General features: G+C 38.6%; 1 protein-coding gene and 1 non-coding gene across 26 annotated transcripts in view; both read left to right on the forward strand.

Moving 5' to 3' along the window:
• Positions 1–26,310, forward strand: part of Dock9 (dedicator of cytokinesis 9) — a 239,728-nt gene that overhangs the window by 207,981 nt on the left and 5,437 nt on the right. For 17 of the 25 annotated variants that reach the window (XM_087193042.1, XM_087193052.1, XM_087193060.1 and 14 more), the window contains 6 exons: positions 13,029–13,151; positions 13,787–13,900; positions 14,546–14,581; positions 15,430–15,576; positions 19,164–19,374; positions 24,993–25,183. In XM_087193042.1, the coding sequence (XP_087049168.1) occupies positions 13,029–13,151; positions 13,787–13,900; positions 14,546–14,581; positions 15,430–15,576; positions 19,164–19,374; positions 24,993–25,183 (822 nt within the window). The remainder of the gene's footprint in view (positions 1–13,028; positions 13,152–13,786; positions 13,901–14,545; positions 14,582–15,429; positions 15,577–19,163; positions 19,375–24,992; positions 25,184–26,310) is intronic. The other 8 variants (XM_087193049.1, XM_087193040.1, XM_087193051.1 and 5 more) reach the window with 1 other exon arrangement.
• LOC147823478 (U6 spliceosomal RNA) lies at positions 20,513–20,619 on the forward strand. The gene has a single exon (XR_015443764.1). It is a non-coding gene; the product is annotated as a U6 spliceosomal RNA (small nuclear RNA).

A 26,310-nucleotide genomic window follows, 5' to 3' on the forward strand; every position in this document is an offset into this window, starting at 1 on the left:
CAGGAGTAGCTATCCTCTTTGCAGATCAAGTGGATTTCAAACCAACACTGATTAAGAGAGACGAAGAAGGACCCTACATCCTTGTAAAGAGAACAATCCAAGAGGAAGAGATGACAATCATAAATATGTATGCACCAAACACTAGTGCAACCAACTATATAAAACAAATACTAACGGACATGAAAAGTCATATATGCACTAGTACAATTGTAGTGGGGGACCTCAACACCCCACTGTCACAGATAGATCAACGACACTAAAAGTAAGTAATGAAATACTAGAACTGAATTAAACTCTTGAACAAATGAACTTAACAGATGTTTACAGAGTCTTCCACCCCACAAAATCAGAATACACATTCTTCTCAGCTGCACATGGGTCATTCTCCAAAATAGATCACATACTTACACATAGAACATGTTTAACTGCAAAGAAATTGAAGTTATCCCTGTATATTATCAGACCATAGTGCGATAAAATTGGAGATCCATAGCAAAAGAAACTCAAAAAATTTCATAAACACGTGGAAATTGAACAACACACTTCTGAATAACCAATGGGTCACAGAGGAAATTAAAGAAGAAATCAGACAGTTCCTTCAATTAAATGACAGTGACAATACAACATATCGGAATCTATGGGACACAATGAAAGCAGTCTTACCAGGGAAAGTCATAGCAGTGAATACACATATTAGGAAAACAGAACGAGCCCAATTAAACAACCTGATGCTGAACCTCAAGCTTCTAGAAAAAGAAGAGCAGGACAAACCCAAAGCTCATACAAGGGAGGAAATTATAAAGATCAGAGAAGAAATCAATGCAATGGAGACTAAGAGAACGATACAAAAAAATCAATGAAGCCAAGAGTTGGTTCTTCGAAAGAATCAACAAAATTGACAAACCCTTAGCCAACCTTGTCAGAAAAAGGAAAGAAAAGGCCCAAATCCATGCAATTAGGAATGAAAAGGGTGAAATTACAACAGACCCAGCAGAAATCCAGAGGATCATCAATACTTCCTTCCAGCACCTATACGCCAATAAGATGGACAACACAGAAGAAATGGACAGATTCCTAGATACATATGAATTACCAAAGTTGAACGAAGAAGACCTAAAAATTCTGAACAACCCAATATCAACCAATGAAATTGAAAATGTAATTAAAAACTTAACAACTAAGAAAAGCCCGGGCCCTGATGGCTTCACTGCTGAATTCTACAAGACATTTAGAGAGGAACTACTGCCACTACTGTTTAAACTCTTCAATGAAGTTGAAAGGGAAGCAATACTCCCAAATTCATTCCTGGAAGCAAGCATCACCTTGATCCCCAAAGCAGAGAAAGACCCAACTGAAAAAGAGAACTATAGGCCAATCTCACTAATGAACATAGATGCAAAAATCCTTGATAAGATAATGGCAAACAGAATGCAGAAGATCATCAAGAAGATCATACACCCTGATCAAGTGGGATTCATCCCAGGGATGCAGGGATGGTTCAATATACAAAAATCAATCAATGTAATGCACTATATCAATAGAGCCAAGGATAAAAACCATATGATTATCTCCATAGACGCAGAAAAAGCATTTGACAAAATCCAACATGCATTTATGATAAAAACCCTACAAAAGATTGGAATAGATGGTCTCTACCTCAAACTGATAGAAGCCATCTATGAAAAACCAACAGCCAATATCATACTAAATGGTCAAAAACTGAAATCCTTCACACTAAAATCAAGAACAAGAGAAGGATGTCCACTATCACCACTCTTGTTCAATATAGTTCTGGAAACATTAGCCATGGCAATTAGACAAGAGAAAGAAATAAAAGGACTAAAGATAGGTAATGAAGAAGTCAAATTGTCATTAGTTGCAGATGACACGGTACTCTATATAGAAGACCCCAAGAACTCCACCAAAAGTCTTCTAGACTTAATAACCAAATTCAGTCAAGTAGCTGGTTACAAGGTCAACACACAAAAATCAATAGCTTTCCTCTACACAAATGACAGACTCACTGAGAGAGAAATAGGGCAAATAATTCCTTTCACAATAGCATCCAAAAAACTGAAATACCTAGGAATCAACCTAAGGAAAGAAATCAAAGACTTCTTCTCTGAAAACTATGGCACTCTGAAAAGAGAGATTGAAGATGATATCAGAAAATGGACAGACATCCCCTGCTCCTGGGTAGGAAGGATTAATATAGTGAAAATGGCCATACTTCTAAAACTGCTATATAGATTTAATGCAATTCCAATTGAGATCCCAGCAGCATACTTCATGGACCTTGAGAAAACAATCCAAAAATTCATTTGGAACAAGAAGAGACCCAGAATAGCAAAAGCAATTCTAGGTAACAGAGACATGGCAGGGGGTATCACAATCCCCAACCTGCAACTCTACTACAAAGCTACTGTGATAAAAACAGCATGGTATTTGCAAAGAAACAGACCTGAGGACCAGTGGAACAGATTAGAAGATGCAGAAACAACGCCAGACACGCTCAGCCAACTCATCTTCAACAGAGGAGCCAAACACCCTCACTGGAGGAAAGATAGCCTCTTTAATAAATGGTGCTGGAAAAATTGGGCTTCAACTTGCCAAAGATTAAAACTAGACTTGTATCTCTCACCATGCACTAAACTAAAATCAAAATGGATTAAAGATCTAAATGTTAAAATAGAAAGTCTGAACCAGTTGGAACAGAGGTTAGGTAGAACCCTTGAAGATATCGGTGTAGGAAAAGATTTTATGAACAAAACCTCAGTTTCCCTTGAACTAGCACAATCAGTAAGTGGGATCTCTTCTTATTAAAAGGCTTCTGCACAGCAAGAGAAACCACCAGCAGTGTGAAGAGACAAGCCACAATGTGGGAAAAAATCTTCACCTGCTCTTCCTTAGACAAAGGTCTACTATCTCGAATCTCTAAAGAACTTAAAAAAATCAGACCTCCAAAATTTAAAGACCCAATCCAGAAATGGGCATCTGAAATGAACAGACATTTGTCATACAAAGAAGTAGAAATAGCAAATAAATACATGAAAAAATGCTCAACATCACTGGTCATTCGAGAGATGCAAATGAAAACAACACTGAGATTCCACTTCACTCCAGAAAGAATGGCTGCTGTCATGAAATCAACCAATAACAAATGCTGGCGGGGCTGTAGGGAAAGAGGAACCCTGCTCCACTGCTGGTGGGAGTGTAGACTGGTGCAAGCACTGTGGAAATCAGTATGGAGATACCTCAAAGAACTAGGACTGGAAGTCCCATTTGACCCCGCTATTCCACTGCTGGGGATCTTCGCCAAAGAATTAAAAGAATCATACCACAGTAATATATGTTTGCCCATGTTCATAGCAGCACAGTTTGTAATAGCTAAAACTTGGAAACAGCCCAAATCCCCATCAACTGGAGACTGGATAAAGAAAATGTGGTTTTTTTAATAAAATGGAGTACTACTCAGCCATAAAAAATGAGAAATTAGAGACATTTATAGCTAAGTAGATGCACATTGAGGCGATACTCTTAAGTGAAGTAAATAGGACACGTATGAATAAATACTGAATAGTTTCTCTGGTGTGAGAAACTGAAAGTGTAAATAAGGACTAAATGTATAATAGGTAATGTGAAATAGAAAGAAAAGGGGCAAAGGGGAAGGAAGTGGGAGGGCTAGGGGAAAGGATAGAAGGGAATGGGATTAATATGAGAAAATGGAAAAATAGGAACAAAATCTTTGTAAATAGGGAGGAATGGAGGGGTTGAAGGGAGGGCTTGGCAAGGGTGAAAAATAACCAAGAGAGACTATGTAAAGGTGCAAATTTCCAATGATGAATGTCATTATACCTAAAGTGTACCAATGATGAGAATGAATAATTGATAATGTAAAATAGGAAGAAAAGGTCCAAAGGGGTAGGGGTAGTGGGAGGGGCAGGGGAAAGGAAAGAAGGGAAAGGAAAAATGCTGAGAAATGGAAAAAATGGAAATAAAGTCTTTGTAAATAGGGAAGGGTGGAGGGGGTGAAGGGAGGGCTGGGAATGGGGAATAAATAAGAACCAAGATGCATTATGTAAAGGTACAATTCCCAATGAGAAATGTAATTGTGTTGTATACCTTCAACATACCAATAAAAGAATTTAATAAAAAAAAATCTGAATTGGAAGCTGTGTAAGTTCTTTGTGACCTGGAAGTTTCTACACTGATGTATGTTGATTTAGTCACAAACTAGGTGTGTGCCATGTGCTAGCTCAGGGGTATGTAAGTGAAGAAGCTGCCACCTTATGCGGTAGCCTCCAGCATTGTATCCTTAAGAATTACTTGAATACCTATTATAAACATAGGTTCTCATTCTTGCCCTCACCCCCATGTTCAGTTGTATAGGTGTAGGCCTAGAAATTGGTATTTTTAGAAGCATCCCAGGCAGTTATTCTGATGCAGACAGTCACCAACTGTATCTTGAAAAATGATGCCTGGTCAAAGACTTGCTAATTATATGCTGTGGAGCGATGGTATGATAGTGTTCCATTGCCCAAGCCAGTTCCTAGGTTTCCAGTTATTCCTAAATGATAGATAACAGAGATACCATCTAGCTTTATAGGCAAGGTTAATTAAATTGAATTAATCCTAAAATGGAACAAGTAGTGTCCAAATAAAAAATGTCAAAGTACCCTGCACAAGCACAGCCTCACAACACACATACGTAGCATTAATGTGCCATTTCAGCAGACATGCTCAGGAACTTCTCTGTGACACAGTTAAAAGTGAGACTGGCTAATTACATTTTTTAAAGCTTCCTCAGTGACTTATGAACTTGGTGCACTGGCATCTTTTTTAAGTCTATTCTGATATCATAAAAAGTGCTACTTTCAGGCCAGGGATTTAGCTCAGTGGTGCCACCATCTGCCTCGCAAGCAGAAGGACCCGAGTTCAATCCCTGGTGCCAAAAAAAAAAAAAAAAAATGCTACTTTCCAGATGCATAGAGTTCACTGAGGCTCCCTCAACTAGTTCTTTTGCATATGTCAACAATTTAGAAAAAATATCTTGGTTATTAAGTTTTAAACAGGATAATAAAATCATCCAATATTCTGCATGATCACTTTCTAAGGTTATCACAGTCTGACCATTGTGAATTAGCTCTGCATTTTCAGATGCAGTGATTGCTGAGAATTCAAAATAAGTTAGTGCCCGAGCCTGGTGGTAAACACCTATAACCATAGCACTCAGGAGCCTGAAGCAGGAAGATTGCTGCCAATTTGAGGCCAGCCTGGGCTGCATAGTGAGTTCAAGGCCAGCCTGAACTACACAGCAAGACCCTGTCTCAGACAGTTGGATGGATGGATGGATGGATTGAATTTCCAGTTACTGTGTACATCTGGTTTTAATGATACCTATAATAAAGTGTGGGACAAGTGACATACCACTTTATAAGCACTGGTGCCAACTTTAGTCAGACAAATGACAGGAGAAGAGTATTCATGTATACTGTAGTGGTTACTTTAGTTTTTATGACTATAATTTTGTATTAACATATGGTCTCTCAAACTCAAGTGTATGATTTCTGCTTATTATTTCTATCCAAAGAACTGTTATTTGATGCATCAACTATAAATGTCTAAGTATAGAATTGACATTAGCTTGTGTAATTTACCAAATTAAACTTTCATGTTCAGTAATCCACATTACTTTTATGAGAGACATACCTTTTTTTTTTTTAATAAAAACCATTTTCAATTTGCTATTGGGAAAATCTGTACTAACTCTGCTTTTTATGATCTAGATTACTGTTTCTTTATAATAATAAGTGATATTTGGGTTGATAAGCTACAGGTCTTGAATGCCTCCTGAATCAGAAAAGAGGACAAATAGTTATCACTAGAGTATAAAAGTTGATGATATGTTATTTCCTAATTCTTGATAACATCAAGAACTGGATACTTATGTCATAATATTTACTAAACTCTATTTGATTTATCAGACTTTCCCATTCCCTAACCATTCTGGGGAGTCTCTTTGAGTGAAGTCCATCTTTCTTTACCAAATATAATAGGTTTTTCCATAATGTACTCAGTTATCTATATCATATCATACATATATACTATATATAAATATACTATATGCATTCAAGTTCAATTGTTATTAAACCTCCCATCTGTTTCTAATTTGACTAAACATGAATAAAAATAGTATTCTAATCTTAGACTGCCATTTAGGAACATTTGATTCAGGAGGCTATCCACACTGATGTCGTCTTTGGACAAATATCGCCCCTGTCTGCATTCTTGATTCCTTGCAGTTTCATTACCAGTGCTCTTACTGCCATCTTGTAGATCTCTTTACAGATCCATCTCCCACTGTAGACTCTGAGCTCTAGGGGGACAGGAAATGCGGAGCTGTGAGAGGCAAGATAGTTGGCCTCCTCAATACTCACCCAGACACTACCACTGACTGCTGTTAAATAAACTAGTCCCTGATGCACTCATTCAGGTTGGCCCTTGGGACTTGCACTGCAGTTAGGGCATATAATTGAAATCAGTTTCTTTCTTTTTTTTCTGTAACACTAGTTTTTACTTGCAAACATCACTTAAAAGTTACAGATATCAAGAAACATTTTTAAATAGTATATAAATTTTCATCATGTATCTATGATACAAAGTTTTTTAACAAAGTTTTCATGTCATACACCTTATGGGAAATAATTAAAATGTGATATATATATATATATAAAGTACAATAAAAATTATCTTTTCAGATCATATATCTTCTCCTTAAAATCTCCAGATATTCTTGTGTTGTTTCTGAGATTAGATCTTGGCTTAATTTATTAGCAGATCTTGTGGAAGAAACTTTAAAGAATCCAGATTCAAGTTCAGCAGTAGCTTGGTCAGGTAGCTCTCCATGCTGTTGTTTGAAGGCTGTGGGTTTAATGGAGGAACCAGGAAGTTTCTTCTCTGGAACACCAAACTATGATGAAGATTTCTGACACAAGGAGATTCTAGGACAAGTCTTGTACCAATAGTGCTCAGTAATGATCTGTTTTGTTGTTGCTCCACCAGAAGTTTGATATTGGCCTCTTCTAGCTTCTCATTAGCCTTGTTTAGTTTACTGAACAATGACTTTCTTCTATTGAATTCTTCTAGATAGCGTTGCCTATAGTTTTTCAATTGTATTTTATTGCACTCTTCTTGAGTTATCATTTGAGAGACCTCTGATGCCAGGTCTGTAATTCTGAGTTCCATCTGACTTCTCATTGAAGTATTATTAGTCTCTGCTAATTGCTGTAAATATTCTTGAGATGTTGCTTGTCTCTGTAAAAATAGACTTCTTTTAATTTTTCTACTAATTCCTCCCTGGCTCTTTCTTCAATCTCCTGCTTATACTGTTCTGCTTGGCCATGTTGTACCACATTCTTCTCTATATGACATCTCAGGTTAACTACTTCTTCTTCCAGTTTCTTTTCATTCTTCTGTAGTGTCTCACATTTCTTTTGTGTATTTTTCATAGATAATAACTCCTACTGGAGAAAATCATTATTTCTGTCCAGATGTAGACATCTAGATGATGCAGTTTCCAGTTTTGCTGCAAGAGCATCAACCCAGGGCCGGGGATTTAGCTCAGTGGTCCCGCCGACTGCCTCGCAAGCACAAGGTCCCGAGTTGGATCCCCAGTACCAAAAAAAAAAAAAAAGAAAAAGAAAAAGATCATCAACCCAGTTAGCTCTTCTTATAATTCACCATTTTTCTTCTTTTCTTCATCCAAAGTATATTTCAGATATTCTGTTAACTCAGTAAGTTTCTTTAATTGTTCTTTATCACCTTTAGAAGTTTGTAGAGGTTTCAGTTCATAGTTGGCCGGCTCCAAGGCAGGGTGGCCTGGCAGAGGGATATTGCAGAGGAGAAGATAAGCAGCAGCAGCAATAAGCAACCTGGAATCAGTTTCTTTTTCCTCTGTTTTGAGTATTTCAGCATGTGTGTCACATCTCTTCCAATGGTGGTCATGAGTTTCTAGTACCACAGTGTTGGCTGCTCTGAAGGATGACTGTGTGTATGTGTATCTTTGTCTTCAGAGCAGATTTCACTTATGTCACATAGCCTAAGGCCTTCCAAAATACACCCTTAACATTTGATAAAAATCTAGTAAGTGCTTTTTAGAAATTACAGATTTAATTTTACCTGATTTGGTTTTATAACTCCAGTGTAAGCATAATATCTTTTGCATAGTAGATGCTTGGTAAATATTTGAACAAATTAAGAAATTAATGAATGATTGAGTCAGTGACATGGTAGTGATGATACATGAGTGTAACTTTGAAAAGAAATTTCAAATTTTTAGGAAATTCCATTAAACTATTCCAGATTCTTATTACACTATAACTGCTATAGCATGAAATTAAGAAACTTTAGGTCTCTTTCCTCCCATTCACAATAAATAAGGCTTCATCACTGTACATTTACATCTACAACATAACCATGGCGTTCTGGTGGGACCAATTTTAATTTATCACAAAAGTTACATTTATCTTTGAAAAAGCCTAGTAGTTGGAATCCAAGGGGCCAAATGATTAGTCTTTAAACTTAAGAATAGTTTTAAAGTGAGAAAAGTTCCATGCCCTATTTTATTATCAGAAGAATACTTTGATTGTACAGTATTCTTATCCCCATGGGAAATGGGGTCTTCTCAGAATTCTGCCACATTACGGCAATTCCATAGTACCCTTGAGAAAGAAAATGGCCAGTGTGTTTGACCTAAGATATTCAAGAAGTACAAGGCTTTGATAAAGGAAATCTTAGTTCATTTCCCTATAGCAAAGAATTGCCTTTTAGCAATATTAACAATATACCTGATTATTAATATTAGCAATACTACCCAGTAATATTGCTAATATTACTAAGAAAAATGCAAGTTGATTTATTCACCCAGGAAATACTTGACTACCCAGTATGTGTGTGGTGCTATGGGATATTATGTAGCCCAGTAGACATAAGGTTGTTTTTTTTTTTTTTTTTTGGTGCCAGGGATCGAACTTGGGTCCTTGTGCTTACGCAGCAGGCAACAAAACCACTGAGCTAAATCCCCAGCCCCGGATGTAAGGTTTTTTAAATAAGTACAAAGTAGAAAGTGATGATTGAAATAAGATGTTTATTTAATTGACCACTATAATTCTATACTATACAGAATTTACAGTTTTTAGAGCATTTTATGCATAAATCTTTATTGATCTTCACAAACACCAATTAAGGTTAGACCTATAATAACAGTCTATACATTTTACAAACATAGAAGAGTAAGTATACTGACATTGAAATTGTACAACTTTTAGTTTTGTGCTCTTCTATCTAGCTTTTTGTAATCAGAGGAGCATACAAAGGCTAAAAATTTGTTGTCTTAGTGCTTGTCCATTGGAGAAGAATTGAAAAAAGTAAGAAAAGTGCACATCTTCATAATATAAATGCACAGGAAAAGAGATGGTGTTAGAAAGTTTCCTGATTTCTTCCTTGTCTATAGCAGATATAGTTGCTGTGTACATCTGGGTTTTTTTTGGTTTGTTTTGTTTTGTACACATCTGGTTTTAATGAGACCTGCAATAAAGTGTGAGACAACTGGCCTACCACTTCATAAGCTTTGGTGCCAACTTTAGTCACACAAATGACAGTTTTATGATTTGTGTGTGATAAATACAACATAGGGATTAAATGGTCTTGTATAGATAATATTTTCTGATAAATTGATTCATAGCTGCTTTTTAAATGTTTATTTTCTTTGATCTTTTAAATTATAGACATTAGGCCTGTGATGAAATATTAGACTAATAATGAAAAGCACAAGGCGTGCTGTTCATTTATAGTTTTACAAAGGCACAACCATGTTAGAAAGCAACTGTAAAACTCAACAAACAGAATCTAGCTAGCAGTACATAAAAAGAGAAATGTGTTGTGGCCACACAGGGTTCATTCCAGGAATGTGTGATTCATTCAGCAGTGGAAAACAAATCAGTATAATTCATCATATCTACAGAAAATATCTTTTAAAGTCATATGACCATCTCAATAGATGCAGAGAAGGCATTTGACAAGATTCAACATCTATTTTTTATTTGAAAAAAAACCCTAAGAATAGAAAGGAATTTCCTAAACCTGAAAAAGATTATCTACCATTAAAACTACAACCAGCATCATACTAAATGGTGAAAGACGAAATGCTTCCCCCCCTGAAATTCAGATCAAAACAAGATAATGTGTCTTCATCACTGCTATCTAACATGTGCTGGAAGTTATACTCAGTGCAGTAAGATAAGAAAGGGAAATTAAACTGTCTATATTCACATGAGACAAAAGAAAATCCAAAAGAATTTATAAAAGAAGCCACTAATAAGTTAGTTTAACAAGAACATAGGAGGACTGGGGATTTAGCTCAATGGCACCATGCCCACCTCGCAAGCTCAAGGTCCTGAGTTCAATCCTCAGTACTGAAAGGGGGGGGGGGGGGCGAGCAAGAGCGTAGGAGATAAGATTAATAACAAAAATCAATCAGCCTTCTTCAGATTTAGAGATTCTTACTCTATGGTTTTGTTATATTATTAGATTATTTTATATAATTTCTGAAGGTAAATATGCTAATGACTTTCAGTCTCATTCAAACAAACCAGTTTATAAAAAAGTTTAAAATTTTAAATTTACAATAGCATCAAAATACATGAAAGCATAAGCATAAGTCTGTATAGATCTGTTTGCTAAAAACTATAAAACACTAATGAAAGAAAGCAAAGAAGATATTATTTGATGGAGTAGAAGAGGTACCTGTTCTGCCTAAATTGATTTATAGATTCAAAGCTGTCCCTTCATGGAGTTCTGGTAGAAATTGGCAAACTGACACAAAAATTTATATGGAAAAGCAAAGGAACTAGATTATCCAAAAGGTTGAAAGATTCATGTCAACCAATTACAAAACTAAAGCAGTGTTTCTCATTTGGGAATGATTTGGCACACACAACCTCCCCTCCTCCCAGCATATATTTCACAGTGTCTAGAAACATGTTTTTATTGTCATGACTTTGGGGCAAGGGGAAAGATGTTACTGTAGTTGCCATCTAATGGGTAGAAACCAAGGATGTTGTTAAATAACCTACAGTGCTCAGGACTTTCCCCTACAAAAAGTTATTTACCTCAAAATATCATAGTGTCACCATAGAGAAATCCTCCTATAAAGCTGTGATAGTAATCACAACAGTGTGGTTTTGGCACAAGGATAAACATACATATTAATGAAACAAAATTTAAAGTCTAGAGGCAGACCCACATATATGGTCAGTTGATTTTTGACAAAGATCAAAGCCAATTCAGTGGAGAAAAGATGGTATTTCATCAAATAGTATTGAAACAATTGGGCATATGTGTGCAAAGCAAAAAAAAAGAAAAATTTTTATACATTATTTAAAAATAACTCAAAATTTATCGTAGTCCTAAATGAAAAACTATAAAACTTTTGGAAGAAAACATAAAAAGAAATTTTTGTTAACTTGGGTTAAATATTTCTTAGATGTGCCATAAAACACAATCTAGAAAATAAAGACTTGGTAAATTGAGCTTATCAAAATTTAAAACTTCTGCTCTTCAAGGCAGTATTAAAATTCAGAGACAAATCATGTAACTAGAAAAAGATTTTTATACAAAATATATGAAGAACTCTCAAAATCCAGTAAGAAAATAACCCAATAAAAAAGAGCAAAAGATTTAAATAGACACATTGCCAAAGCTATTCAAATAATAGACATGCACATTAAATTTTATTTGACATTAATAATAAAACCCTACTTAAATGGGCTTAAACAGTGAAGATCGAGTATTGGATCCCACTAGGAAATTCCATGGATAGATTGACATCATTCAAATAATAAAAGTTAGCATTGTTAGTTACCTTGCAGGGCCGGGGAGTTATTAGCTCAGTGGTTCCACTGCCTGCCTCGAAAGCGCAAGGATCTGAGTTCGATCCCCGGTACCAAAAAAATTTTTTTTAAAAAGATAGTTACCTTGCCAAGGCAGAAAGGGACTCTTTACTCTGTAACTAAGACTAACAGACCATTTCCATGGCCATGAGATGAATGCTAGCTCCAGTCAGGCTCCATCCTGCCTCTTTTGTGTCCTCTCTGGAGGCAGCATTTGTTGTAGAATTCCAAACTGGGGTCCTGAAACTGACCCCAGTTGGCCTGCTTAGGCCACATGCCCACCCATGATGAAGCAGTGGCTGTGGCTGGGAAATAGGTTCCTGCTAATTAGTATACATCTGAGCCATATGTCCCAATTCTTGAGCCATGGGTAATGTTACCTTCCTCCAAAGTCCCTGGCTCTAAGAAGAGTGACCATGCAAGTTTCAATGGCAAGCAGTTTCCAAGGGAGAGAGGAGTCGGTGTTGGTGAGGCAGGCATAGTACCCACCACATTCCATCACTAAGTTCCTTTAAGATATTTACTTGGGGTTGAAGTCATGTTTAGTAACTCTCCATGTCTTGGCATTGTCATTATTTCCTTAGAAAGGAAAAAGAAATTTCTAAATTATATTTTTAAAAAGAACTAAGAGGGCCAGGGATTTAGCTCAGTGGTTTCGCCGCCTGCTGCGCAAGCGCAAGGACCCGAGTTTGATCCCCGGTACTTAAAAAAAAAAAAAAAAAAGATAACTAAGACAAGTGCAAGGACCCAAGTTCAATCCCTGGTACCAAAAAAAAAGAAAAATAACTAAGAGCAGAAACAGAGGCTGTGTGAATCTATCAATGTCAGGTTTTCCATGCAGGTTACTAATGCACAGTCATACAGTGTGGCCCCTTTCCCATTTATGCACATAAACATGATTGGAAAAACAACTTCCTAAAAAAAACGTGATGTGTTGTCCCAAGCACATAAATAGTGTTTGAAAATGCTGTCTACTTTGAAATTTCCCCCAGCAGTTTGAATAATTACTCCTTCCAAAGGAATACAGTGTCAAGCTCCCCATAACCTCTTCTCTGGCTGATGACCTTTCTCTTTGATCAGGATGTGTTGATGGAGCTTCTTGAGCAGTGTGCGGATGGACTCTGGAAGGCAGAGCGCTATGAGCTCATTGCTGACATCTATAAACTCATCATCCCCATCTATGAGAAACGCAGAGATTTTGAGGTATCTGGCTTTTTGTCTTTTTCTGTTTGAGAACAATGATGTGACATACCCCCAGACCTACTCTGTACAAAGAGAGCAAGCAGGCTTTGGTTCAGTGATGATCAAATGGTCTCTGACCCTCCGTATAATGCGGAAGGTGGTCACCAGTAACCACCTCTGAAGAGCCGTGAGGCATCAAAACATACCTGGCTCTCACCTCTGTGCAGAATTCCACATCCTGAACTACAAGGATTTCCACCCCAGCACTCTACTTTTGAAAGGTTGCCATGAACAGAATTTTGTAATCACCAGGTACTCTTTTTCTCAGACTCTTCCATAATCTGCTTCATAGGAGTATGGTAGTCCTTCATCCTTCCCAGGCAGGGGAGGTTGACCAGTTGCTCTTAGCATATCAGATGAGTAGGAAAAGCAGACTGAAAATGGCCTCAGAGGACTTTCTCAGACATTTCATGTTACCTTCAAAATAGAATAGGAAACATTACAGTTCATAAATGATCAGTGCAAGTTATATGGTCAAAATATAATCTTGATTTTTATTTTTTTACTCAAGCTCAAGGAATTTTCATGTTAATCGTTACTGTAAAATGATTCTGCTATTTGCAGTGGGAAGAAATGGGTTCTATTTTGTTTTCCAGAGGCTAGCCCATCTATATGACACGCTGCACCGGGCCTACAGCAAAGTAACTGAGGTCATGCACTCAGGCCGAAGGCTCCTGGGGACCTACTTCCGGGTGGCTTTCTTTGGACAGGTGAGACTCTCCTCCATTCTATACATTATTCCAAGTCCTTTTTAAAATATTTAACACTATAAAGTTATATCTTATAAACTTATGGTATTCTATAAATGCTGATTTGATGAATTTGTCATATTTAGCATGGTTCCTGTCTTCCTCTGTAGTAAACTTTCTGCTTTTTTTTCTTTCTTCCTGTCTTTTCTTTATTACTTTCTTAAGGCAGCGGTAAGTTCTTCCTCCATAAACATTCTTAGTGGCATCTTTGGTACTTCAGTGTGGTTTGCAAGTTTCAAGTCTATATGTATATCTGTCTAGTCACTACAAACTCCAAAAATTAACATTTCATTCCATTTACAGAAATAAATCATCCATTACTTTATACATCTATACTGCATGTTTTAAACCAAAATTAAGACTTTATGGTTTTCTTTGTGCCTTTGCATCTTTATCTTTTGCAATATAATATCTCCACAAGCATATTTACCATTGTAATATTTCAGAAACCCTATATTAGAGGGTTTAATTTAACTTAAATTTTAACCTTCAAGTCTCTAACATTAAAGTGTATAAATTGTAATCCATTTATTTAGGGTGTGTGGATTTCTATGAGTATTATGTAACCTTCACTTTATTCTGTTATTGTCTTTTATGACTTTATAGCATTACCAGTTTACTGACAGTGAAACAGATGTGGAGGTAATTACAGTAAATGCTTACAAAGCAAGTAATTTAGTGAAAGTACTGCATCTAAACTCCTAATTGATGTGGATTTTTTTTGTTTCATGGTAGCCTGCCCTTTTTTTTTTATATATTGTGTCTTTGCACTATTTTCTGTCTTTTATTTTAAATGAGAAGCGTTTTAAAATTTTTACTTCAAATATTAACCCCAATCTGGACTTTTAAATTTGCAACCTTTTTCACTTCCCATGCAATCTTAAGCCTTATAGTCAAACATAATTGGTGCTAAAACAAATAATTACTAGTAATAATGAAAATATTTTCTGATATTGTGCTACTGGCCTCTAATACTAATTTTTCCTCATCAGTAAAGCAAAATAGAATTTTCTCAAACTTCATGTAACTTTTGATACTCCTACTCCAGACCAGAATGCTTCTTCTATTCATGCTGTGCAAATGACAGTGGTCAGGAGAAGAATGCATGTGCACTTCTGAGGCCTGCCTTTAGCAGGCGGCTGGCTGGTCAGTGTTTAGTGACTTCTGCTTCCTGGGAATGTGAAACAGGCTTGACTTCCCATCATTAGAAATCACTGAGAGGACACAATCTTGAATCCCAGATCTTTCATTTTGCTCAACACTTAATGACAGCATTCTTGAATAAGTTTGCAATTTTATGTTTGTCCTTTACCTTTGCACTCAGACCCATATTATTACCTTCCTTTTGGACAGCCTATTTAAGTAGGATTTTATTTTAGAAGCATTCCTTTTCTTCCCCTGTCCCCCTCCCCATAACAAAAGAGCTCTTCCTGGGTATTAAGCCTGGGGCTTATATTCAAGGACAACTTTAATTGTGCTTTACATCACAGGGGTTTTTTGAAGATGAAGATGGAAAGGAATATATTTACAAAGAACCCAAACTCACACCTCTGTCAGAAATTTCTCAGCGACTCCTTAAACTTTATTCAGATAAATTTGGTTCTGAAAATGTCAAAATGATACAGGATTCTGGCAAGGTATGACCAAGTTTGGATAAGTTTCATAGCAATTGCCTATTGTTTTGATTGGTTACATATGATTGGTAATATATTGTATATTCATACATGTGTATAGTAAAGAAATCTCAGAAAAAATTTAAGGACAGTTGGCCCTGAGTGGCAGTATATTTTTTTCCTCTTAGTACCTTTTTATGCTTTCCATTGCATATCTGACATTAAACATATCTTCATTGCTTAATTTTTATAAATAATTAACATCTGAAGGGATATACTATACTATTTTTAGTCCTGGTACTTAGGTACTCTAAAAGAGTAGAGTCCGAGGTTCTATTCTTCACTGCCCTTTTCTCTTGGCACTTGACACAGCACACGTGATTTGACTGTTTGTCACTGGTGGTTGGATGTATGGACAGATGGACAGACCAAGAATGAACTCAGTAGAAAGCACGACTGTAGGAATGAGGTCCACTTTGTGTTTAGGCAGCTTTTCTCCGTTATTGGCTCTCATGATGATTCTGCGTGAATCTGCACAGTTGTCCTGGGTAGTTTTGTGTCTGTTTAAAACATCCCCAGGGAGCTGGGTGTCCCACTGCTTCCCAGATCTGAGGGAGAGAGAGCACTCCTGTTCTGTGCACTAAAAATTCTCTACTCCTCAGCTCTCTACCTCTAAGGGCACCATTTTGGAGTGGTCCATAATTCCTTTTCCTTCTTGAGCTTTCCCTGAGTGTCCATAGCGTCTGGGATCTGTTTCCTTGGGGCCACTCATTTTCTCCAAATGCCCTCCATCTCCTTACCAGGTGGATAGATAGAGAGCCAGCAGGGGACAAGAAAGGCAGAGAGTAAATATCTGACTCCTGGGCTGTGGAAGCAACAGAGGAGAGGAGGAAAAGGCCTCACATTTGGCCTAGCCTCTTACTTACCCTCATTGTTCTGCCGGTAGGTTGTCCTTGCTTTCTGCTGAGACTAATGGACCTACTTCAAGTTTTTCCAGATCAGTTTCTCCAGAGGACAACCTCTGCTCCCTGTTGGAGGAGAGATTAGGAAAGAGAACCCGGAGTTACCAATTCCACTTGCCAACTGTGGACCAGTAGCCTGTTTTTCCACCCCACATGATCATCCTAAATCTAGGGGCTACAAGTGCTGGTCCTCTGCGGGTTTGTAAGGGTGCACTGACTTCTGTGCAGTACCCACCCTTGAGATCATAGGTTAGCACTCTGTCCACTCCCCTGAGTTAGGTGCCACTCTCCATGCGCCTGTGTTCCAAGAATTCATTACAGTCCCTCATCTGCTACTGTCCCCTGTTCTTCCTGGGCCCTTCACAGAGTTCACAAAGGAAAAGAGAACAATAGTACACCTTAACTGGAAATGTCAGCGCAGTTTTATTAACACTCGCTTACTCCATAAACCAAAATCCAGTTTGCCATTTTCTCTAAAACCAAAACATTTGTTTGGCTCACCTGGTGGCTTTCATGTTATACCATTTATCCAGGTTCTCAATCATTCTTCACCTTTTACTATGTGGTCCTTAATATACAGTTGAGTTACAGGATCCTGTCCTCCAACAAACACTGATGCCCATTCCTGCTGCTGGTACATGCAGACAGCTTTGAACATGAAGAGTAAAGAAATGCCAGGCCTGGCAGCACACACCTATACTCCCAGCACTTTGGGAGGCTGAGGCAGGAGGATTGAAAGTTAGAGCCTAGCCTGAGAAACTTAGCAAGACCCTATTTTGAAATTAAAAATAAAAATGAAAGGTGGCCTGGGGATTTAGCTCAGTGGCACCACGCCTGCTTCACAAGCTCAAGGTCCCGAGTTCAATCCTCGGTACCAAAAAAAAAAATTAAAAAATAAAAATAAAAGGAGCTGGAGATGTAGCTCAGTACAAAGGACCCAGATGCAATCCCCAGTACTCGGAAAAGAAAAAAAAAAGAGAAAATAGGGAAATATCACTGAAAATCAGACAAGAAGGCTGTATTCTCACCACCTTTAAATTGTTTCTGCTAATGGAAGTCAAGTTAGTAGGTTCAAACACAGTTATAATGGTTGGCCAGGTGACTTTTTATAAAATACAAATGACTTCCTAGGAGTTTATGTATTTTCTTACCTTCTAAACTTAAAAGCGTTTTCACATCTATTTTTTATTTTTCTTCACAAGCATCTCTGTTAGGAAATCCATGAAAACATCCTGTTTTCATTGATTTGCTTGCACTTAAGCCAAGACAGTCTTCCCAGTTCTCTGCTCAGTAATTTCTTCCTTGTCCATTTGTATTGCTCGCAAAGGTTAAGTAATATTAAGATGTGCAAAAGTGATCTATCTCCCTAATAGTTTTTGGTTCTCTATGGAAAATGCCTGTGTTTAATTTTCTCTCATGTCACGGAAATGAGAGAACTTCCTATTCTTCATGTAGGTTTAAGAGTGTTTGTGTGCTGAGTTCATCAGGAGTCAAACTTAGCATTAAATTACTCTTACATTAATCTCTACCTATATTAAATTAATCTACAATTATTTTCTTTCTTTTTTTTTTTTTTTTTTGGTACCGGGGATCAAACTCTGGTCCTTGCGCTTGTGCAACAGGCGGTGAAACCACTGAGCTAAATCCTTGGCCCTACTGCAATTATTTTCATCTAATCTGATCTGTCTCCAGATTAACAATAATTTGGAGACCTAACACTTTTTTTTGGTTCCAGAGATCAAACTCAGGACCTTGCACTTGTGAGGCAGACACAATGCCACTGAGCTAAATCCCTCACCCTGGGGACCTAACTCTTGATCATTATTCCTAAAATAAACATTTTTCTAAGCCAAATATATTAAAATGCATTTTAGGAAACAATCAGAAATATAGACTGGAGATCACTGAAGAACAAAACTAGCAGGGTTATTACAAAACATTCAGTGTTGTGAAAAAGAGTGGGGGGTACCAGACTAACCAAGAATAAAAGACAACTAAATATAACTTGTGATCATTGTTTAGGGTCTGGTTCAAAACAAATAGCTTAAAATAACATTCTGGGGGCCGAGGATTTAGCTCAGTGGTTCCGCCGCCTGCCTCGCAAGCGCAAGGACTGAGTTCAATTCCCGGTACCAAAAAAAATCCAAAAATAACATTCTGGACACCTGAGGAAATTTCAATGTAGACTGAATATTGGGTACTATTAGAGAACTAGTGTTGTTGTTAGATATGTGATAATACATTGTGGTTATAGAGGAGAATGTTCTCATTTTTAGGAAAAACTGGCTAAATGTCATGATGGTATACATCTGTGTGTTATGTGCATATATGTGTGTATTTCAAACAAATATAGCAAAATGTTAGCAATCATTGATCCAAGTGAAGGGTATGTCACTGCTGCTTTTTTTTTTTTTTTTTTTTTTTTTTTTGGTACCGGGGTTCGAACTTGGGTCCTTGGGCTTGCGCAGCAAGCGGCGAAACCACTGAGCTAAATCCCCAGCCCTGTCAGAGCTTCTTATATTACTTTTCTAACTTTTCTGAATTTTCCAAAAATGTTAGCTAATTAAAAGTTGGAAAATACAGCTTAGGCTGAGTTTGAGAGATTCCTTTAAGAAGCACCAATCTTCAATCTCACTTATCTATTTAAAGGTCAACCCTAAGGATCTGGACTCCAAGTGTGCCTATATCCAGGTGACTCATGTGATCCCGTTCTTTGATGAAAAAGAATTGCAAGAAAGGAAAACAGAGTTTGAAAGATCACATAATATTCGCCGCTTCATGTTCGAGATGCCCTTTACCCAGACAGGGAAAAGACAGGGTGGGGTCGAAGAGCAGTGCAAACGGCGCACCATCCTGACAGGTATGGTTTCCCACCCCTACACCAAGACACACAGCTCTCTGTTAGAGAGGTGCAGAGCTCTCCAAAGCTTCACGACTTGGAAAGGCCAGCAGTTACCTTAGTCAGCTTCCTGCACACCCATTTCAATTTCAATAATTTTAAATACTCGTGACATTGTTCCACTTGTCTGTTTACATTTTCTTCCTTCAGGCCAGAAGTTCATAACCAATGTTGAGGTCACTTTTACCCTTCTTAAGAGTCTGAGGAAAAGGCCCTTACCTTTTGCATGCAGCCCAGTGACCTAATACATACCCCTTTTGAAACCCACATGGAGCCCCCTCCAGGCCAGGGTCCCCAGGTCAAGAAGCCACACTCAGACCTTGTCTCTCTCACCAGCCAGTACTGCCCTCACCAGCCAGTACTGCATGGACCTACTCAGTAATTTTAGGCTGGAATAAATGGGACATGTGGCTGGGTGCCTTCCACCTGGTGGCTGGCACTGGCTGCCCAGCTTCATCTTGAATACCCCGGAATCAGGAAGCTCACTCTATTCCAAAGCCACCTTTTCAGCTGTTTTAATTGACCTCTTCGGCACTGTTCAACAATTCACTGTTTAACTCATTCTTGCAAATGTGGTTTGAAGCATTTCCAGGTTCCTGACAAATGTAGAGTCACCTTGGGGGTGATTTTTACATTCTTTGGGGAAGCTTGGTCTGTTCTTAGATGAGATTCAACAACATAATTGGGGTAACCTAAAACAAATTCTTTCTTGGCCACAAAAAGTCAGTGGGAGGCCAGTTCAGAATGCCAGGCATGACCATAGCCATCATTTGGGCCCATTTCCCCAAGAAAAGCCTTATTTAAGTAGAACAGGAAAGCACGCACTGCCTCCCTAGAGGCTGGTTCCCATTTGTGGAGCAGTGGAAGTCCTGCTTATGCATGGTGATCTGCCACAGTTCAGGTGCTTCTCAGCTCTCACTTTAAGTGAGTGAATTGTATGATGTGTGATTTACATTTCAGTAAAGCTGTTACCAGAATAATAATATGGGCCATTATATTTAAAAAAAAAGAAGAAAGAAAGAAACCTCAGGACAGCATTATAAGTAATTTTTCCACCCTCCCTGCATAAGAAATGAGGTAAATTAAAAAACAAAAACAAGTGCTCACTTCGGCAGCACATATACTAAAATTGGAATGATACAGAGAAGATTAGCATGGCCCCTTTGCAAGGATAACACGCGAATTCGTGAAGCTTTACATATTTAAAAAAAAACAAAAAACAGAAAAAACCCCTCTATATTCCTGGATTTAGCCAAGGATTTAGCTCAGTGGCACTGCATGTACCTCAAAAGTATAAGGTCATGAGTTCGATCCCCGGTACCAAAAAAACCCTCTATGTTCCTAAAGTGTCCCTACTCCTGTTTTTAGAATAAGACAACATGGAAACCACAAACAATACTGTCCACATAAATGGTAACCTCTCCCCATATGTAAATACACTGTTTTTCTAGGCACACCTCTCTGCAGAGTCTCACTAAGTAAGGTAACTGTATTTCTAGATGGGATATTGAAGGAAAATTTCCAGCTTTCAGTGTTTATTTGTACAGTGCTTTTCAGACCTCACTTTTGATTCTTTAAATCAGTGGTTATCAAAGGGTGGTTCCATTTCAGTGTTGTGGATGAGTTAGTTCCGACAATAGAGATGCACCACACTCGGTGCCAGATTTGAGCCCATTTATTATAGCCAGCAGCTGAGGGGGGCTAGCCCCCAGAAAGTTTCCTGGACAATGAGAAGCAGTTTGATTTCTCCTTTTAAATCATGCTTTCTGTTGGGGAGGGCTCAGGGGAGAGCAACCGGAATCTTACAGAAGCAGAACCATGCCAGGTTAGTGAGGGGGACAAGGAAGTTTCACACACACTAGGTGAGCTACAAAACAGCCTGAAACTGTAGCAAGTTTACTGCCAAGTAGGATGTGGGGGTTTTGGATGCTTTGTTCATGTGCAAGCACTTTGTTCAAGCACAGGTACAAAATGGCATTGAGGCACAAGATGGAGTCAGATTGGCTATCGTATCAGCAGTATAAGCAGCCCTTGGGAACTTATTAGAAATGCAGATTCCCAGATCCCAACCCAAATCTGCTGAATCAGAAACTGCAGGGATGAGGCCAAGCTGTGTGTTTATATTCAGCAAACCCTGGGGTACGTTGAGGGGCAGGGGGATTCTGACCCAAGCTTACATTTGAGAGCTGCTGCTTTACAAAAACACTAGTTTACTGCTGGGTCAAGGTCAGGATGTTTTATCATGGTTATTGTTGAAACAGAACACTGATTCCTAGCAGAGGGTGTTTTCCCTGGACAAATATGCTTCAGGGTTACAGTTTACATTTGATACAGAACTATTACAGATTAGATAAAGGATGCAAGCAAAACTCTCTGTCTGCCAAAACTCTGGACAAAGAGTAACTACACAGCAGAGAAAAGCAGGCACAAGCCTCTTTGGCTCAGGAAATAAACACTTTCCACACCTTTGGGCCTAGGAAAGCAGAGGCAGAAGGGAGCCTGGCCTGAGGGTCAGACTGGTCACCACCCCACTGTGTGAACTTGGGCAGGTCCCTGAACCTCTCTGTACCTTCATTTCCTGTAACATTCATCTCACTGTATTAAATAACTTCGTAAATTGTAATCAGGAGGAAAAAGAATGTACTTTATTTTGGTAGATCTCACCTACTATTGAACTCTTCCTTTGGGGGTTAATGATGAGTAAAAGTGGATTATAGTACAACAAAGCTCACATGCACACCAGCACACACACACATATACACATTCAGTTTTTGTCCTAAAATATCTCAAAGTATCAAAAAGATAGGATATTGCTAGGCAGAGTAAGATTTAGAGAAAAGGTAATAAAAATACCACTGAAAATAGGTAATCTCTATGTCAGTGGTGGTGAACCTATGGCACGCATGTTATTGTTTTTCTTTTAAGACAGAAGATGTTAATGTATGATTTTTTTTCTAAATAAAATCTCAGTATTCAGGTTTAATTGCAGTGTTGGTACTTTGTGATAAATAAGTGGGTTTGGGGTTGCAGTTTGGTCACTCAGTCTCTAAAAGGTTCGCCATCACTGCTCTAGGTCAGCTTTTAAAGATACACAAGGACCTTTGACTTGAGAGTTCCCTTAAGTTATTAATCCCCTCGTTTCATGATCCATTGTGTTCTTGCAAACCTATCCTTTGGCCTGGTAAGTGTAGGGGTCTTCCCTGCCCTCTGCACCCAGCAAAGGTACAGCCCCCTGGATAGTTCCCAGTCAGGTGACTACACTCATGCCATCCTTTGAAAGCCTTATGATCACCCTAGCCTCCTTAGGTGGAAGTTTCTGAATCTGCCCCTGCCTTGCAACTTGATCCCACCTTTCCTTTTTTCCTGGGACTTCTCCCAAGGAGTTTCTTCCTAATCACTGCTCCAAAGTCTTCTGCACCAAGCTCAGACTCCCACTCAGGCTGGAAATGTCTGCCTGCTCTCCAGCTCCTGTTCACTGTAAGCACTTCATACAGTCACACTTACCTACTGTGTCTTCCTCCTCTTCTTTCCTACAGGGCCAAAGATTACTCCTGCAGGCCCTCACCATTAACATAGTAGCTTTCTGCATCAGCCACCTGAGGGTCTACTGCCGAGGGCTCTCCTCTGTAGTCTTTGGAGCAGTAATACATTCCTTCACTCAACAGTACATGTTGAGCCTCTGCCACCTGGCCTAATCACAGAGCAGATCTGTGGCCTTAAGCAGCTTCCATTCCAACATGAGGAGATAGATGACAGTCAACATAAGGAGCAAATAAACCTTGGTCAGACACAGTCCATGTTCTGGACAAAATCAAAGGAAGAGGGAATATGAAGTTATGGGGAGGGTTGTGCCAAATAGGGTGGCCAAGGTAGGCCGGACTGAGGAAGTAGCACTTGAGTTAAGACTTCAAAGGTGAAGAGTGGCTGGGATGCCCATGCGCCAAGCTTTCAGAGAGTGAAAAGGTTCGCCTAGCTGACTCCCAGGAGCCTGAGGTAGAGGAGTGGATGTGAGGCCAGCAAGAAAGGCGGGGATAGGGAGACAGCTGTAGCTGGGGGTGGGATCTAGATCACAGGAGCTGAGCAGTATTACTGTTCCTTTCCTCCTCTCAAAGTGTCCAATTCCTGTCCCAAGTAGTGATTCAGGACCTTCACAATCAGTGTAATCGGTGTGATCTATGGACCCCTCACAAGCATTACCTTTGGAATTGTTTTTGTTTGTTTGTTTGTTTTCTGAAATAATAGTGTTACCACACCTTGGCTCTCAAATATACTCTTTTTTTTGGTACCGGGGATCGAACTCGGGTCCTTGCGCTTGCGTAGCAGGCATTGAAACCACTGAGCTAAATCCCCAGCCCTCAAATATACTCTTGACACTGATTGTATGTGTTGCAACATGACTGTTGGCCTCATGAAACATTCCTCTGGGTGCTTTTTCATTTACAAATGGGAATGTAGTAGCTCTGCTCTAAATGGAGCATCAGTTATACAATCAGAAGACAACCCTGGTTCGAATAGCTTCCTGATTGTTGTTACACTATAAAAGGAACCTTTATTCAAAGAAGATTTATCAGTTCTAAAACTTTCACTTAAAAACTGTATCCACAAGGACACAAACAAGAGACAGGAACCCTTGACCTTCAGCTGATAAAATACTTTGAAAATAAAAAGCCTGTAAATATGAACCCAAGGAGGTTCCTTGGGTTGCACATTTTTTCCAGCTTTGTCCAGACATGGCTGGGTCCGTCAGAACTGTTTTATGGGAGCTGACCCTATTTCCCATTTTGTGATCAGTCCTTCTTGAATAAACTCTTCCCCTACCACAATTTTACTAAAAGTAAAAATTTTGAACATACCCACTCTCATCTTACTTTTTTTTTTTTGGTAGCGGGGACCGAACTCGGGTCCTTGCGCTTGCGCAGCAGGTGGCAAAACCACTGAGCTAAATCCCCAGCCCTTCTCATCTTACTTTTGCTTGTTAAAAAATATCTTTTTAAGTGCATAAGTACATGTTGGTAGCATATGTATATTAAATGAGACTATTACAGGTATTCATATACTATATAAAGAAACAAGAAACCCACTACTGTGGGTTTCAAAATACCTTTTAATGCAGTTCCAACAGTTTTAATTTTTGGTTCAGAAATTCTTTGCTTGGAAATATATTCTTGTATTTTATTTTCATTGGTTTTTCAAGTCTTCTCTTTGGAGAAAAGAGAAATTGCTTAATCTTTTTTCTGTTGTCAAAGCCATCTTGTGCCAGATCACTCATTCAGATCTCACAACTTCCAAGAACGATAGGATATTTATGAATGAAAAAATTGAGCAAAGAATGATGAAATGATTTTTTTCAAAGACACACTTCTCACATTAAAGGGATAGCAACTCTCCTGGCTTTATGGTACAACTTGTCTTTAAACATGTTTCGTTAGAAAGGAAGACAATATTCCAGTTCCACAGTCGGTGTCTTTGGCAAGCTTTGGGTTCCTTGTCTGTAAAATAGGAACAGTAATTATTTCTACCTCAGCAGTAGTGAAGATCAAGTGAGCTGTGAAGTAATTCTGGGCCTCATTCCTCTGCAGCAATACACTGCTTCCCTTACGTGAAAAAGCGGATCCCCGTCATGTACCAGCATCACACCGACCTAAACCCCATTGAAGTGGCCATCGACGAGATGAGTAAGAAGGTGGCCGAGCTCCGGCAGCTCTGCTCCTCGACTGAAGTGGACATGATCAAACTGCAGCTGAAACTCCAGGGCAGCGTGAGTGTGCAGGTGAGCCGGGGGGGGGGGGGCAGTGCGAGGGCAGAGAGGGAAAACTTCCTGTGCCTGGAGATCACAAGTCCCCATGCCAGCAAGGTCGAGGTCAGCACCCTGGTTTGCCAGACAATCCCCATTACCTTCCCCAGGGTCTGTTTAACTTCTCCAGCATCAGACAGAATGGTAGCCTTACAGCCTCCTCCCAACCTTACCTATGACCTGTCCTCCTCACTGAGCTGTCTACTGGGGACAAGAGACCCCTCTCCACTTTTCAGTAATTGGGGGACTTTTCATTAATGACTTTTCAGTAATTGGGGGAATGCTGAGTTCCTAGTTTGAAACATTAAGACTCTTAAATATAAAAGGGGTGCACAGTTATAGGTTTTTCCTGTAAAACTGTTGGTTTCTGGTTTCTATGAAAATTATATCTGATAAGAACCAAGATACTCATGTAGTGGTACAAGATCCCAATGATGTATGTAAATGTATTTTACACCTAAAATGTACCAATAAATTTAATGGGGGTGGGGGGAAGAAAATTATATCTGAAGAAATACCTTAAGTTTCACTCTTAGTGGTATTTTGATTAGTGGAAAGTCTTCATTTTTCCTTTCCTGGTAGCATTTCTTGTGTCCATTTTAAGAAATCTGTGCCTCTATTCTTAGAGTTCAAAATGTTTCCCTGAGTTTTTCCTCTTTTGTTCAGCATTCACACTCAGATTTGCACTCCATCTGGAAATGAGTTCAATATGTGATGTAGGATAAAGATCATGATATACTTTTCCATATGGCCATCCAGTGCATACACCATTTATTGAAAAATTCATCTTGATCTAGGTTCTGATTTACAATATTTTCAAACTATAGAAGTCATCAAGTAAGCACACACCTGTGATCCTAGCACTCGGGAGGCTGAGACAGGAGGATTGCCATAAGTTCAAGGCCAGCCTGGAATATATAGTAAGACCCTGTCTCAAAAAAAGACAACAAACAAAAGTTTTCAAGCTGTACATTTATGATACATGTTCTTTTTCTGTTAATATATTACATTTCAATAAGAGGTCTTTTTAAAAGTTATCTTACTTTTATAAAATTTTCTAGGTAATTGAAAAATTTTAAATCACCTTCATCCAGTGACCAGTG

This window comes from Heterocephalus glaber, unplaced genomic scaffold (assembly GCF_053883595.1).
Source record: "Heterocephalus glaber isolate CG9 unplaced genomic scaffold, H.glaber_assembly_v1.0 deba00001578, whole genome shotgun sequence".
Classification (NCBI taxonomy): domain Eukaryota; kingdom Metazoa; phylum Chordata; class Mammalia; order Rodentia; family Bathyergidae; genus Heterocephalus; species Heterocephalus glaber.